At 38.2% G+C, this 17,359-nt stretch overlaps 1 protein-coding gene across 15 annotated transcripts in view; it reads right to left on the reverse strand.

Annotated features, from left to right (window-relative positions):
* KIF6 (kinesin family member 6) overlaps positions 1-17,359 on the reverse strand; it is a 378,942-nt gene that overhangs the window by 200,610 nt on the left and 160,973 nt on the right. For all 15 annotated transcript variants that reach the window (XR_010599843.1, XR_010599844.1, XM_042848514.2 and 12 more), the window contains 3 exons: positions 16,912-17,118; positions 7,732-7,875; positions 5,166-5,252 (listed from right to left, as the gene is read on the reverse strand). Coding sequence is in view for 13 of the 15 variants with exons in the window: in XM_042848514.2 (XP_042704448.2) it covers positions 5,166-5,252; positions 7,732-7,875; positions 16,912-17,118 (438 nt within the window). In the remaining 2 variants the exon portion in view is untranslated. The remainder of the gene's footprint in view (positions 1-5,165; positions 5,253-7,731; positions 7,876-16,911; positions 17,119-17,359) is intronic.

The following is a 17,359-nucleotide window of genomic DNA, read 5'->3' on the forward strand; positions in this document are numbered from 1 at the left end:
AACATTACCCAAATGTTGTACTGCGTCAGAAGAGACTATCGTTTGATCTTCAATATGCAGCCCACTTGCTGAGACATCTATCATTATGTGCTGTAGTGTACTGGACTGGTCATTCCTTAAAATGATGCTCTCTGAGTTTTCAAAGGAAACAAGTTATTGGTTCTGTAACCAGTGCAGAAAATTACTTTTTATTTTACTTCCTAATGTACCAAGTTTCAGGAGTTCAGACCTTCTCATCAAATGAAGTAAATATGCAATGAATCTGGCTGTTGCATATAGCATCTTTTAATGGAAATATTAGCCACAAGTCAAATAGAGAAATGTGTATATTCTAATTCTGTTACATATACAAAGGAAGCAGTTTCCCACTTTTTTTGTGGCAAACTTTTCCTTTACGAGTGTGGATTATTACCCATCTCCTCTTCTGGAACTTCCTTCTCAGCCCCCTGCTCTCTTCCTCAATCCTCCCTGCTTCCCTCAGGAGCTGAACAAGGACTACTAACATTTTATGATAGAAATCCCATTTTTATTCCTGATTTATTCTTCTTCCTCCTTCCTTAATGGTGACTGGAGCAATGGAACCTCTTTTCCTGGATAGAGTGAAGTACAGCAGACCTTCCTGAAGATAGCTCCAAGGAACAGTTCCAAGCCTTACATCATACTGTGTGCTGGATTAAGCATGCCACCTCAGCAGTGTAACCTTATTTCTACAGACCTATGAAGCTGTAACTATTTTATCACTAAGATGGCTATTGCCACCCTCTTTCCCTCCCATTTCTGCTGAATGCTTCTAAGTTTAAATAGCCATCTAAATGAACATGGATCAATAATTATTGTTACAGAAAACACGAGATTAAAGGAAGCCAAATGTAAGCTTAGAAAGAATAGTTAATTTCTAAAACTCAGTAAAAGTTCTCATCTCTGCCCACCCTAAGTATAGTGAGTTCAACCTTGCATTGCTATCTCTGCCAGTGCAAGGACCAAGATTTGTAAGAAACAAGACAAATGTAGATGGCACTCCCACTGTTTTTTCTCCTGAGATCCAGTGAATCACTTCTATAACAGAAAAGTGGAGAACTAACTCTGAAATTCTTATTTCAGAAGCTGGAGAAAACTTGACATATTTAAACTTCTAATATGCTAGTAAAAAAAAACCAATAATGGATTATAAAGAAATAATTAAAGCTTACAGCCAAGATTTAAAAATGAATAGTGAAAATTAGATTCCTAAGTCCTTACTTACATGTTTAAGTGCCCTAATTTTCAAAAGCGCTGAGCACCTAGCAGAGCCCACTGAAGTTACCGGAAGGTGCTGGATGCTCAGGACTTCTAATTTTTCGGATTATTTTACTGTGCAAGGGGCTATAAGAACCCTCACTTCTCTATGCTAGGAGTTTTGTATAGCACTAACTGTAGCATAGAAAAGTAAATTCTATTCTTGTAGTATTTATCTAACCGAACTTCTAAAGGATCAAACCTGTACACATGGCTTAAATGCAAAGTTTCAGCATTAACAGAAACCATAAAGAGACCCATTGTGTCTAAAAAAATTAAATAAAAATGATAAGATGGTAATGGTAATGCCAAGGGAAAATATGTCTGCATTAAGATGTTTTTCTCAGCTAAAATGTCAGGATGCTTGTGGTACTAAATGTGGTGTACCATCTTCCTACTAGATTATGCCATTACTAATCAGGGAAGGCAGATGATGATATATACATGAGGATTACATTTAGAATTCTCTGATCTCAAGCCATCAATATGAAACAATAAAGTATCCACTGACACAAATCCCATCAATGTTCTTCTGTTTACCAGATGTTATTTTTTTCCTCCCTTTTTTCTTCTTCCTGACCATCTTTAATAAGAAAATTATTACTTATGGATGAAAACAAAATTAGAATAAAGAGAAATATAAAATAGACAAGCATTCACACATACTGACTTTGTGAACAGTAAAGAAGCAATAGCACATGGCAAGCAGTACATAGGCAACTGCAGCATGCTTGGGAAAGGTAAGGCAGAGAAAAGCATGGGTTTGAAAGTTAAATTACTTTAGCTACACAGGAAGTGCAGTGAGCACAATGAAACACGTCACAAGAAGTACTATGTGCTATTGTGGAAAGGAATTTTGGCAATGAAATATGGAAAGTAAACCAATCAGGCTGGAGTGTTTACTGGACATCATAGACTTGGCTGCCATTGATGTAGTAGCCATTTGGAAAACTCCAGTAGAAGCAACACTTAAGTTTACAAAGTCAAAGACTCAAAAGTTAGTAAATGTCAGAATTAAAGTTGCCTGTGCAAACTTCATACACAGAGAGGGCTGAATTAACTGTGATACATGTTTGAATTACTTGATCACATACTGTTTTTTTCACAAGAGTCCTGTTGCATTCAGGGCACAGGATGGACAGTGCTCACTTAATGAGCAGCTATTCAATATTTTATTTTCTACTAACTGTTCAATGTGTGGCATGTGCCTTACTTACTGCACACTATTCAAACCCTCCTCTGAAGATAGAATTATTAATTTTCTAACAGCTTTTCTATTGTGCTAATTATAGTATCTGAACTCCCAGTCCCAATTTTCCTCTTTCCACATCCAACAACCCCTGTCTTACTTTTGACTCCCCTTCCCCTAATCCCCTAATTCCCCTTGTCCCAATCTACTCCCTCTATTACCCCCACCCTGCACTTCCAGCTCTTGTCCCCTCTACATTCAAATCAGGCAGCTTCTTCCTTCACACTGCCTGGGCCCAGTAGAGGGTCACTGAGCACACAGGAAAAAACAGGCTCCCTGCTCCCCAGTTCAGGTTTCCAGATCTAGCAGGGCACCACAGCAGCCCAGAGCTGCAATTGACGAGAAAGTCCTGCTGAGCCCTGGGCTGGAGCATGCTTAATGTGAGTGAAATCTTCAGGGCATTTAGCTGATAAAATCTAAGTGATCTCTACTGAGCATATGGAAACTGGCTTCCAAAGGCTTACAACTTGGCCACATGTGGGTGTATTTTCACAGAGATGAGATATCCCTGACACAAAGTCTGCCCCTCTGCCAAAATTTCAAGTCCCTGCCCCCAAAGCATGGGTGCACTAGAGCTGTACAAATAAAAGGGTCACAAAACAAAACAACATTTTTCCATAGCCGTGTTCTTCTCAGAATCAGCAACACAATTTTGGCTGAAATTTTCAAACAAACAAACAAACAAACAAACAAATTCAGCCTGTGGCAGATATCCTGAATGGAAAATTTCAGCCCTAAGATTTGGCAAAGTTATAAGCAACTGAAAACAGGGTCTTATAATCGGAAGTGTCACGCAACCTTCATAATAGGCTGTGAAAACAACCCCTACTCAAATCCTCGAAAAGATTCAAACAAACAAAGGAGTTTGCTGTCCTCATATAAATGCCACATTGTAAAGAGACTCCCTGGAATGTACGTTTATTCTATACTGTAACCGAGAAGCAGAAGTATTATCAGCAGAAAAGGAGAATATACCTTAAAGGTCAAATAGTAGATTCAAAAATATAATTCACTAACAGATTTGTCATTGGCTGATACTACTAAATCTAAATCTTACAGAATGGAATATTTCATTGTGTACTTACTATATTTGATCTGTGCTGAAAGTTTAGTTTGATTTTGATTTCTAATATATTTATGGTCTATGTATAAAAAAGTGTCAGAGTTAAGCTAAGTCATCTTCAGGAGTGAATTCTCCATTGTACAGTAAGGTTATCAATGATAATTTTACAGAGTGAACAGTTCTCAGAGGTTTTAATTTCAAAAGCAAATAGTTAAAACTATGAGATGTTCATATATATGGTCTTCCTTTTGAGAATTAACCAGTCTTCATTCTGCACTAACAGAGAAGTGGCCCCACTGTAGAATAACAGTTTCAGACTCACTTCATCTCAGTGCTCTTAGCTCAAGCACAAAGTTCCTTAGTTTTACCAACCGTTCGACTGCATATTTGTCAGTGATCTGGCTCATATGGCATGGTAATGAGTCTTCCTTGGAAATAATGTACGGAACACTAGTCAGTACTGCTATGGACTTCACCATGAGATAATTTACAGTGACATAAAATAGATATTTTAAGTCAACTATTTGGCAACAACAAATAAGGGGATCTGAGATCAGAATCAGTCCCTATCAACATTATTTAATCATCATTAATGATAATTAATTTCAAAGTCACCATTCACAAGCCTTGTGAATTCATAAACTTCAATGGTCAGCTCATGTTACTCATAATATCTAATATTTATTTTTATTGATATTAGGTAGGATTATTCGAAGTGCTCAGCACTGGCCTATCTACTCCTATTGAAGTCAATGGTAAAAGCTCCATTGATTCCATGGGAGCTCTGTTAGCACATACTGAGTATTACTGATCTATATAGTATATAAAGCCAGATGCCCCTTCATAGCTGGTAGTCAGTCACTTCTTCATATGATAAGAAATCCCTATAATGAAATCCTTAGAACATAATGATAGCAAACTTTTTCCTAATATAGACCACATCTTAACATAGACCTCTTCTGGACAATCTGCCCTTTCATTTGCTATTTCATTTCTCCACCCAGGGCTTCATCTTGCTCCCATTGAAGTCAATGGGGAAATTCCTATCAACTTCAATGGAGCAGGATGAAACCCTAAGTTCCCATCACCTAATATCTCTTGTGGCAATTGTAAGCAATTGCTTATATGAAAAAGTAATATTAGGAAAATGGTTAATGTATGCATTACTGTCTTTCATGAAATACAGCAGGTGGAAGAATAGGAAAAGGCCACCATCAACTGACCAGCCAGCGCTCTATAAATCACTAACAAGAGCCCTGTAGGCTACTGGTGGTCTGTGGACCACAGTTTGGGGAACAATTGCCCTGGAGGATGCACAAGGATTGTTATGAAAAGTATGGTTCCTTTTTAATGACTGTAGGAGTTTCCCATGCCATTATGAGCTTTTAAAAAGGTCAGTTTAATTGTAATTATTCTCAGACGGCAAAATAAAAACAACAGCAGCAGCAATTTTACAGCAAAAGCTGGAATTTGTATCTAAACATGACTGATTGGGATCATGAAATCCTCAACATATATGTAGCTGTACCTTTTTACTAAAACAAAACAAAAAACACCATCACCCAAAAACCCTCTTACCAGTCTAGGATCAATTTCTTCATTAAGAACTGCCTCATTCTTAATAAGTGCAACTCGCTGTGCAAATCTGCATGTTGATATAGATTCCTGGAAGGAAAAAAACAACCCCTTTAGCATGCACTGATGTAAACTCTGAGTGCTAACTATTTTAAGGAGGAAATTTTAAATTTATTTTACAGTACCAATCTCACACTCCTGGCACTTCAAATCTCTAAAAAAACCAAACTTCAGTGCAACTATTCTAACTATTAACATATTAACCTGCCTGATAAAACTCTCAAATAAAGGCATCCATATCCAACTTATCAGCCCATTTTATCACCAATGCTCACAAAAAAGAGGTAGGATTTGCAGCAAAAAGTTAACAAATCCAGACTTTGGTGAGCTAAGGGGAAAGCAAATTGCAAAGTCAAAGGACTTTCAAAGAGAAAGTATCCCCTATCCCCACACCACTCGCTGGATCTAGCCCTCTAAATGAAAGGGAACATCAGTAGAACAGAAAGCAGTTACAGGATAAACAACTTCTAATACATTCTGTGGCATTTTTCAAAAATATATATTGAGGCAAATCCAAAGCATTTCCTTTCAAGACAGGTATCCTAAAAAATTTCCTATCACAATGATTTCATATTTAATTATTAAATTACATATTATAGACTGGACTAGCAGCACCACCTATTATTGTTGTCCAACACTTCTTACTATAATTGATCCTATTTTAAGTTTTACATAACATTACCAAACTTTATTCATTTGGGTTGAAATTTTATTGTTGTACGTCTGCCTCAGACTAAATTTTTTTTGGAAAATTTGAGCCCAAATGAATAAAGCGTAGTATCTAGTAGACATTACAGCAAGAAAGTGAAAACTTTCACTGTACCATTATTACCTGGCTCATTCTGGCTGATTCAGTGATTGGATCAAGTATTTCTAAACAGGAGCCTAAATTCCAATACGAAATTGACTTACCAGAGTACAAATTGGTGACTGGATGTACAAAATGGGTGACAGCAGCACACAACACAGGTAATTGCATAGACAGAATTATGTAGTTTGCATGTGCAGCTACAAGTTATGCCTGCACAATTACCTGTTCGCAACTCTTAAGTGCATTAGAAATGTATCTGCTCTTGTGCTTCAGCTAGTAAAAGATCATCTTATTTCCCTTTTCCAGGTGTAGTTCTTTCCACTATACGTCTAAGAATAACTTGTTTTTTGTTCATTTTAAAATGTTCTGATTTTATGGAAGGTTAGGATTTAACTAGATTATAGCTCCTCCAGGCACAACCTGCAGAATACCTAGAACAGTGATTCTCAATCCTCGGGCCGCATGCGGCCCAATTAGCACACAACTGGAGCCTGGTCGGGCCCTGGATCAGGGCTGCTGCACCGCCCCACACACTGGGGTCCAGGGTCGGGGCTGGGGCTGTTGCCCTGCCCCGCATGGCAGAGTCCTGAGATGGGGCTGGGGCTGGGGCTGCTGCATGGCGGGGTCTGGGGTCTCCACCCGGTCTCGCACAGCAGGATCCAGGGTCAGGGCTGGGGCTGCTGCCCGGCCCCCCACGGTGGGGTCCGGGATTGGGGCTGCCGCATAGTGGGGTCTGGGGTCGGGGCTGCCACACAGCCCCGCGTGGTGGGGTGTGGGGTTCCTGACGCCCACCCCACGCCCCCACTCTGTAGAGGTGTCTCTGGGCGGGGGAAGAAAGGGGCACTGGGCATAGGGGTCTGTGGGAGGGTTGGGGGAGCACTGTGGTTCTCAATCTGCAGCCCAGGTAACACATTGTTGGCCACATATGCAGCCCACAATGATAAATAGGTTGAGAATCACTGACCTAGAACATGTCTAAATTTAAAAAAAAGACAGGAAAGACAGGTAGATAAACCAACTTGATCCACAGAAAGGCCAACAAACCAAAACATGTGCACACACTCCTGCCAGCACCCCAATCAACCCACCCCTCCCATAACCCTCCCCCAATACCCAAAGAGTGAAATCCTGGCCTCACTGAAGTCTATGGGAGTGCTGATATGGACTTCAGGGGGGCAGGACTGCACCAGCATTCCTTATCAACATGCCCTGGGGGAAATTCCTTGCCAAATCTTACTCACAATTCACACATTTCTTCATCATCAGGAAGCTGGTTTTAAGTGTTCACCTATTCATCACTAGGCATCACTTTTTCCCCTCATCTGAGGTTACTTAAAGAATAACACAATTCACAAAGGATATATTAGAGCCTGATTCTGAACCCAGCTAATTTAATACTGGTACATATCTTGTAAGATCTGTCAAGGGTACTATAATATTATAGACAGAGATTATATTCACCCACATAATTGATCAGAATTTGGCTTTGAAATCTGAAGTCAATTACACATAGATCCCTTATGTAGTGGACATACGTGATGATTTTAGTCTATCATACTGCAATTTCCATTGACAGGATTGCACCTTGGAGACATTGGCAAGATAGATTTTTAAAACTTCAGTGTGTCAGAAATTTAAGCATACACACATGAAAAACAAATATTAACAAATTCACAAGTTCAGAAAGGGATGACTTACATCTATGTTTCTTTTGTCTAAAGAGAGTGTTGCAATCATGGTGGTCATGCAGTTTCCTCCCAGGCTGTCTCTGAGCACCGAAGTCATCATAGAGTTCCTGTAGGGAATGTGAGATCGATGTTTCTCTGCTAGGGCAATTATTACCTAAAATAAGAGCAGCAATACATGAGAATTAAATCTGCACATGTATGTACCATATGCACAAGAAGAGGAAACGCCTACTCTGCAATCTGAGGCCCTGATGTTGCAAAGACTTATGCACATGTTTAACTTTAAGCACAAGTAGCTATTATTACTCATACACGCATGTATGTCTTAGCAGGGCAAACAAAAGTGGATTTCATTGTGTTCTAGTTTTGCTTTGCAATTTCTCAGCAAAAAGGAAACTGGGACACATGATAAACTTATAATCTTAGGATTCACTAATATGACAGCAACTTTCATGAAGAACTAAATTAAATTAATAGAAGGCAGGGCCGCCCGGAGGATTCAGGAGGCCTGGGGTCTTCGGCGGCGGGTCCCGGGGTGGAAGGACCCCCCACCGCGGGTCTTCAGGGCACTTCAGCGGCGGGTCCTGGAGCTGAAGGACCCCCTGCCGCCAAACTGCCGCCGAAGACCCGGAGCAAAAGAAGCTCTGGGGGCCCGGGCCCCGCGAGAGTTTTCTGGGGCTCCCGGAGTGAGTGAAGGACCCTGCTCCAGGGGCCCCAAAAAACTCTCGTGGGGGCCCCTGCAGGGCCTGGGGCAAATTGGCCCACTTGCCCCCCCCTCTGGGCGGCCCTGATAGAAGGTATTTTCCTCTAGCCTACTACTAAGTTGAAATGTAGACATTGCCAAAGTAAAGGCTTCCTTTTCATAAAAAAAAAAAAAAAACAATATTTTCAAAATCCCATTGTTCTCTTAATTGGGCTTGTTCGTGTATTTTTTGTAAACTCTCTTGAAACTTTGTGCATGTGAAAAAAAACCTCCAAGGCTAGATACTATTTAATGTACTGCTGAAAAGATATAAAATAAGACATAGTTCACTTTAAATACAGATACATAGCCAAAAAGGAAACGATACACCTACCATTCTTGATTCTCTTGTCAGATATTTACATTAAAAGATTTAATTATTACAAAGTAGCAAAGATTCCATGATGGTGTGTGGTGGAATAAAGGTTTTTATTGGTAAAAATTTGACATCGTTCTATCCCCACAAGTAATGAAGCCAGGAGTCATTATGCAGAGGGCAACACAAAACTGAATAAATACCATATGCCATCGCATATTTTGTTTATGACACATTTTAGAAAAAAAGTAATTTTAAAATTTTGGAGTGTTTATTTTTTATTAATTATTATTATTGATATTGTCACTATATTCTCTATTATCTCTCCCCAAGAAGCCCAGGTTCCTTATTACCATTAGTTTTATGGTAGCAGCCTTAGATGGGCAAATAAACAGTATTCATTTTAATACTTTCAAAAACTATCTTAAATTGCTTTTCTAGATGTTAATATTAAGTATCTTGCAATCTAATAGAAGCAAATCATTTTATTATTAATATGACAGAAGTTCCGAGAGCCCCCATTTTGTTAGGCAGTGGCTGCACATATACACAAAATAACAAACAGTCCTTGCTGCAAACAGCTTATGCTCTGAACAGGTAAGTCAGGCAAAAGGTAAGAGGAAGGAAGTATTATCCCCATTTTATAGATGGGGAACCAAGGTTCGGAGAAATTAAATAGCTTGTTGAAGTTCACAGAGGAAGTCTGTGACAGAGCTGGTAACTGAACCCAATTCTCCTAACTCCAGTGTAATACTTTAACCACAAGATCATCCTTCTTCAGTGAGTTGTAAGAGACTTTTGAGTATAAATAGGACAATCTGGAGGGCAGAGAAATTAAGGGCTTATCTACAAAAACAATCAGTTTGCAGCAAGATGAGGTGTGGATCTATTCTGCACTAGTTTGCCAACTAAACTATCTGTGTGGACCCTGCTGATGCACATTAACAGTTTGTTAGTTTGCTTTGATCTAGTCCTCTTTGAAATGGGACTAGACCAAAATGAACTAATGATCAGTTAATACATGACAGCAAGGTTCATACGGACAGTTAGTGCATGGCAGGGTGGTGCGGGGTAGATTCACATCCCATCTTGTTTGCAAACTAAATGTTCATGTAGACAAGCCCAAATGACGTTTAGAAGGTCACACAAGATGTCTTTGGAAAAGCCAGGAACTGAACCCAGGTCTTTTAAGGTGCAGTCTTATGCATTAACCACAAAATCATCCTTGCCTTTACACCATTATAAAGAGGGCATTTCCATCTCTTCAGTAATAATGCAAATGTTTTTAGTGCTCGTAGTTCACAAAGTAATAGACCTTCTTAAATGCCACTAATCCAGGATTGCAATTTGTCAGCTTGGATTACTGTAATTTAAGGGAGAACGTTTGCATATTTGAGGAGAAAGAAACATTTTGACACTTTTAATTTTTTTTTTTTTTAACATGCCAGCTGTCTAAAATATATTCTAAAGTGTGGAATATAAAATGTAGGCCTATATGATATAAACCAATGAGCAAAGAGCAGGTGAGAAATAATACAGGTTCAAAACAAGCCTCTGAACATGTAAAAACATAACTTTAGCCACATGAGCAGCTTTATTAAAGCCAATAAGTACTTATATGCATAAAGTTGCTCACATGCATAAGTGTGTGTGCAGAATCAGGGCCCAAAGGCAAAAATTAAGTCAAGGTAAATTAAATCATGAACTTGAATGGGAACAGGATAAGGCCCTAAATACAGAGTTCATCATATGTATATTATTATCACTATAACGGTTTATAGAAATTATATGCTACTGATCATGTAATGATATCCCATATATTAAACTTCTTCTTTTCTACAGACATGTTATAAATTAAAGAACCATATATTAATGAATATCCATCCTGGATCTTGGGTCAAAGTAATATGGAAATGGGAGGGAATTTCACATTTGGGGTAAAAGGAGGAGACATTTTTTACTTTTTTTTCTTTAAATGGTGGCTGTTTGAAAACTGCTTATCAGTCTGGAATGTTAGTAATCTTGGTAGCGATGGATTAGAAGGAAGAGTACTTGTGGGACAGTTAAGGGTGGCAAAATAAATGCCATTTCTTTGACTAGAAACAGTTTTAAGGGCAAATCCCTTCCCAGCATAAATTGGCGTAGCTCCAATGTACACCATTAGATAATCTGTACACCTTAAATCCAACATTTTAGAATTCATTAGGTCTAGAAACATCTTTATGCCTTTGGAAAGATGGAAATCCATTCCTACCAATGGTTTAAAGCATCTGTATCTAGTTTTGTGAGGTTGCAAAATACCAGACCTTGAAATCATGGCTCCCTGATGAACAATACATTTATTTAGATCATTTTAGATGTTTTAAAATTTTATTCTTTTTTTTCTGTCACTCTGGTGTCTGCACCTGTTACCCAAGGAAAAATACTAAAATAGTATCTATAACAAATTTAAACTACAAAATTGTACAGAATATCTTTTCTATAAAATGTAGCATAAACATAATATATTGTGGCATATAGTGGTGTTAAAGTTTTATTAATAAGAGTTTAGTGCCTTCAACATACTTAAGTAATGCAATCTTTGCAAACTCATGCCAATAAAACCTATTTATTATCATATACCATTATGTACTCTCTCAACATTAGATTTTAAATAGCGGTTGTTAGTTATATTCATCAAACCAGCCAACTCATTATATTTCATTATTTTATGTTGTAATACTGCATATGGCCTGGATCCTCAAAGGGGGTCCACTCTTGTGGATGTATCATTATTATTAATAATATAAATATATATTATTATGGTGGCCTCTGATCAAGTTCAGGGCCCCATTGTGCTGAACACAATAAAAGAGAGAAGGAAGACATAGATCCTAGCTCAAAGAGTTTAAAAACAAAGAAGGGTGAAAAAAGGAAAAATTGTATACATGCACTTTTATATGCAAATACTTTACTTTTTTATTTTGTAACTGCTGGAATGAAGTAACTTAGATTAAAGTTTAGAAGAATTATGATGTATATACAATATTTGTGCAATATGCTGTCAAGGCACTTCCCTCCCCTACAAAGTTTATTCTTATTTTAAACATCTTAGCAAGTACTGGCTTGCACTTTCATTATAAAGTGTCTTAATGGAAACTTCTCTCCAAAATACTGTCCAGATACTTGTACAGTAGCTCTTCTCCCAATTATTTTAATAAGCCTCATTATGCAATCAGCATAAGAACACTTCTTTATCATTCAGATTTTAAAAAATGATTTCTATGAAAAATATTATCTGCTTGGCTGAAGCATCTTCCATACCACGTAATTATTACCTTATGACTGCATACTTTGGGATTATACAGTATGGTAACCAACCACTTCAGTATGTCACACCATATCCAAAATACCTTTACAAGCATAATTTTAAAAATTATATATTAATTTTACATTATTTTATTATATGAAACCTTTGGATGTGACATACATTGATTTGACTGCAAACTTAATTGTGAGTATGAGAATAAAGCTGAACTCTTTCAGGCTCATGCATTAGAACCGTCAGTAAAAGCTTTTGCAGTCAGAATTCAGTCAGAATTTGAGCCTGCAATAAGATCTGTGTGTGCACTTATGTAGAGCTCATTGCAAAATCAGGGCTCTCGGGTCCAATTCTCATTGAACCTAATAGGAATCTTTGCACTACATTAAATGGGATTTAGATCAGTCCCTTAATAACCATTTCTATTAGTGATATATGATCCACAACAGAGTGCAGCTTGCCCTCCCAAAACTGTCTTTATTCTGCAGTGCTAGCAGAAGTAATAAAATAATAACAATGTTAATCATATTTTGACCTTATATAGAAACTTCAATCTGAACATCTCAGAGTGCTTTCTATACATTAACAAATTTAGCCTCACAAAGGCTCATGTAAGATAGAAATGATGAGTAGGCAAAACTTATTTTTGTCAGAAAAATAAATAGATATTACTCTGAATACACACATGGAGCAGTTCAGTTGCCCTAGATGAAACCTGTTTTTGCATCGTCACTTATCTAATCATGACCATAATTAAAAGGTAGTTTTTCATCTTTAAGTCAAATTTAAACTGATATGGATTTAAAAAAAAAATCTGTTCTCAATTTTAGTGTTGTCTGCTGTCAAGCTTTGTACAAAGATGTCTCACCTGTAAGACAGCAGACAGAAAGACATATTAAGGTCTATTTAAAGTCCAGCCCGAGCGTTCCAAGGATCTGGGAGTGTGAGAAAGGACCTTAAACACCACAGATTAGAGGAAAATGGAATAAATTGAGAGTAGGCACTTTTTCTCAAGATGCCTTAGATTTCCACATATTGTCTGATGAATATATACTGGCTCATGAATTTCCTTACTTATGAAAAAGCTTTCAGGTTCTCGACAGACTGTGTTTTCTGACTGGCTACCTGTGGTACTAAATCCATATTTAGAATGTACAGTAAATACACATATCTGATTGTTTTTTTTAGATCACATACAAATTCAATTTATACCACCAATAAGAATGTGATGGCTATACACTTTTAAAGGGATTTCTGCAATCCTTGGTTGGTTAGAATCAGTATATATTCACCTTGTGCCTTAACAGTAGAGCTAAGTAAACCCCAGAGTATAGTATTAAGATACACTGCTACCTCGATATAACGCGACCTGATATAACACGAATTCGGATATAACGCGGTAAAGCAGTGCTCCGGGGGGGGGGGGGGGGCTGCACACTCTGGTGGATCAAAGCAAGTTCAATATAACGCGGTTTCACCTATAACGTGGTAAGATTTTTTGGCTCCCAAGGACAGCGTTATATTGAGGTAGAGGTGTATCTTGAAAGGATGTATCTCTCCCTCTGTTCCTGAAAGTATTTCTAATGTTTTTAAATAAAATAAATCATAAAACAGAATCCAGTGAATCTAGAGGAAGGATTTTGACTGCTCTGTATTTCATAATATCACAATTCCAAGCAGAGGAGGCCAGAATGCAGGAAGGTGGAAAAGAGCCAGTAGTATCAACAGCATCATTTTTACTAGCTAGCTACTTTAATGGCCTTCATGTGTGCCTCTCACTGCAAGTTAAACAGGGTATAAGACTTTTGTTTAAAAAAAATCCACTCCCTCCCCCCCCCCCCCACCCCCCCCCCACAATCTCCTCACTGGTTAGTGGAATAACTGGTTGATATTTCCCAGCTTCAGAAAAACAAAATAGCCTGTTTTCAAGAGGTTTTTTGTCACTTGACCGTTTTGCCAAATGCTGTATGCAGTGGGATAAGTCCCCATGCATTAAAGGGAAAAATCTCATGAGGTACAAAGTTATACAATATGCTCTGCTCATTTCTTCATTCTTTTTACCATTTGTCTCACTGAATGTCAGCCTCATGAGCCAAGATGTACCCTGTTATTGTGACATATACATGTTTCAAATGAAACTTTTGGAAAAAGTACTGTATTCACTAGCAGAAATCCAAAACCAACAAAAGTTTGGCAAGAGGCATAGTGTTTACTGGACCATGGAAACAATACTATGTATTAAAATTCAAAAAGAACTTCAGTCCTCTAGCAGGTGTGAGGGCTTGCATCTACAGTCAAATGGGCCTTTGAAAGACAATCCAAACTATAATTACTCCAACTTATTAACATAGCAACAACAAAACATATATACAGCAATAGTAATTTATTGATCAGTATGTTATTTTGCTGATTCTTTTACCCTTGGTGGGAGCTTTGGATTGTCCAAAGTGAATAAAAGGTAAAAACTCAGGGAGACGTAGAAATAGTATGTAACAATGGTTTACAAAAGAAGCATTAATTGAAATAGAAAAGGCTCCTGGAGGGTAACAACATGTTAAGATGAGAGGAAATGTCTATAAATGGAACCACCAGATCCTTATTTGGTGAGAGGAGAGTCTCTTTCAAAACACTATTGTTCTGGGGAACATAAGACAATTATGTAAGTTTGCTGGAAGGAGGGAACAAGGGGAGGAAAAAGAAAGGTACCTGTGACATACTGTACCTCAAAATAGTATCCTGTAACCCCCATATTCACCACTTGTATATAGTTATGATATTTTGTTCAAAGAATGCCTTGTAAGGTATTATATGAAAGGTCATGATTTGCTGAAACTCATTGTTTTGTCAAAATATGTATATCATCATTGTATAAGGAGTTATGAGATTTTGCTATATGGTTGTTATTGAAATATTTTGAGAGTTTGGGAGATGCCCACAACTGGCTCTCCAGTGGCAACAAAGGAGTAACCCGCACCCAGATGGGTGTTAAGAGACCATCACCAGTCATTAACCAGCCGGGGCATTGTAAACAAGAGATTTAAAATTCAATAAGAGACAGTTGCTTGAGCTCCACACAATGGGGACTGCTTAACTCCATGACTTAGCAAGGCCTCAGGACATGTGATACTTGACTTCATGTTTGAGCCAGTATTTTTACAGGCACATGAGCGGAGGGTATAAAATAAGGGACAGTGGCATCATGAGATCACCCCTCTCTCCTCTCCCACTTATTCTGAAGGCAACAAGAACGTTTGGGAAGAAAAAGACTTTGAACTGGGGAGATTTGTCCCAGAATGAGAAAGGAATTCAGCCTGTGTACTAAGAATTGTCAGCTTGTGAGAAAAGCTGCTTGATTCAAATTTTACTTGGTCTGATAAAATTTAGGATTTACAACGCGTGTTTACTTTTTATTTCTTAGGTAACTATTCCTGACCTCTATGCCTACCATTTATAGTCACTTGAAATCTATTTTTCTGTGGCTAATACATTTATTTTAATATTTAATCTTAACCAGTAAATTTGTCCTGAGTGCTTGGGAGATCTGATCAGATTACTAAAGCTGGTGCATGTCCACTATCCTTTGATGAAATGGCAAACCCATTAATAAGCTTGCATTGTTCAAGAGGAGGTCTTGAGCTGTGCAAGATGGTATATTTCTGGGGTGCAAGGCTGCGCCTGAGGGGAGTTTGTTGAGGTCTCCCTGTGCATAGTTCATGGGAGGCTGAGAGAGCATGCATGTAACTTTGGGTGTGCCTTCACATGTTAGAGCAAAGCTTGAAGGGGCTGCTTGTCGCTAGCAGAGCAGAGTGAGAGGTACCCTGATCCAGAGAGTAAAAGGGGACACAATGGACTCACAGTCCAGGTTATATCCCAGAGGTCTGTCATAGGACCATTGAATGTCAAGAAGCTGCATCATAATGGATGTCATCAGCCCTTCCCCCAGCCTGTTGAGACCCTGACATTTACCATCACATCATTTTCCTGAAAGAGATCCTGACCAAATCAGTCGAGAAAAGGAAATCAGATGACAGCACCATTTCAACAGGATCAGCTGAATCACGAGTGATAGCTAGGATGTGAACCAAAGGTTCTTATTATTACTCCTCTCCCTAATTTGCAGGTTTCCATCACCACCTAATTCCTTTCTGTCTCTCTTTTTTAACTTCTATCAAATAAAAACTCAGTTAGGCCAGGTAGGATGAAACTACCCTTGAACTCATTTGCTATAACCAACAAGGGATGCTAAAAACAATGCCTGAGTAACCTGGCAAAGGTCTATCCAGACTCAGAGTGACTAATAAACCAAATGCCATGCCTGTAATTTTCCAGCAACTATGTTGCTAGTAAAAAAAAAAAAAAAAGACAGATACAGAATCTACATCTTCTCTCCTCTGCTATTCTTTTCTTTCTTCCTGTGAGTCTGTCTTTTTTAAGACAAATCAACAGTATTGAACTTCAGCAACTCAAAAAATATCACCTATTTCCCAACAAAGGCTTGTAATACCATCTGAAAAAGTATCAAGCACTGCATTTTCCCCTTAAAAGAGTCTCTATAGCAAAAGAAAATACAAATAAATTATATAGGGTTTAGCATTGTTAGCACGGATACATTTTGTAGTCTTACTTTTAATGTAAATGTAAAGTGGGGGGGAAGGATTTGAAAATTTTGAATTTGAATAAGAAGTTAACAACCTGAAAAGGTTGAGAAACACTGCAATAATACATGGTCCTGAAACTAAATGAGATAGGTATCAAGATTTCAAAAGCAATATACATGACTAAAAATAAATAAATAAGTAAAAGACAGAGTTTCACACTCTGCTAATTTTACCTGTTCCAAGTAGTGTAATGACAGATTGATATATTTGGCCTCTGTCAGGAGTTGGCCTCCAACTCCAGTCTTTGCAACACGCTCTGAACCAGCCAGGTCTACTAAGTGTAGCTTGGAGCGTCGGATGGTTGCAGATCCTGGTTCCTTGCTTGAGATGTGAATGGTGAAGATGCAGTGGGAACGAGTTGAGGCTTGATTCATTGGAGTCTGTGAAGAAAAGGTTACTAAATCTTTTACTAAAAAACATTGCAAAAAATAACTGCTATAACACCAGGACCGACTAAACCAGATTTATTTAGCTTATAAATCACTACACTGAGATCACTGCAAAGAAAGGCCCAGATTGTACGTACACACACACACACACACACACACACACACACACCCCAGCTCCCCTTGGTAAACTGTTAACACACATGAAAATTCCCTGGGACTACTTATGCAAGTG

The sequence above is a fragment of the Chrysemys picta genome, chromosome 3, assembly GCF_011386835.1.
Source record: "Chrysemys picta bellii isolate R12L10 chromosome 3, ASM1138683v2, whole genome shotgun sequence".
Classification (NCBI taxonomy): domain Eukaryota; kingdom Metazoa; phylum Chordata; order Testudines; family Emydidae; genus Chrysemys; species Chrysemys picta.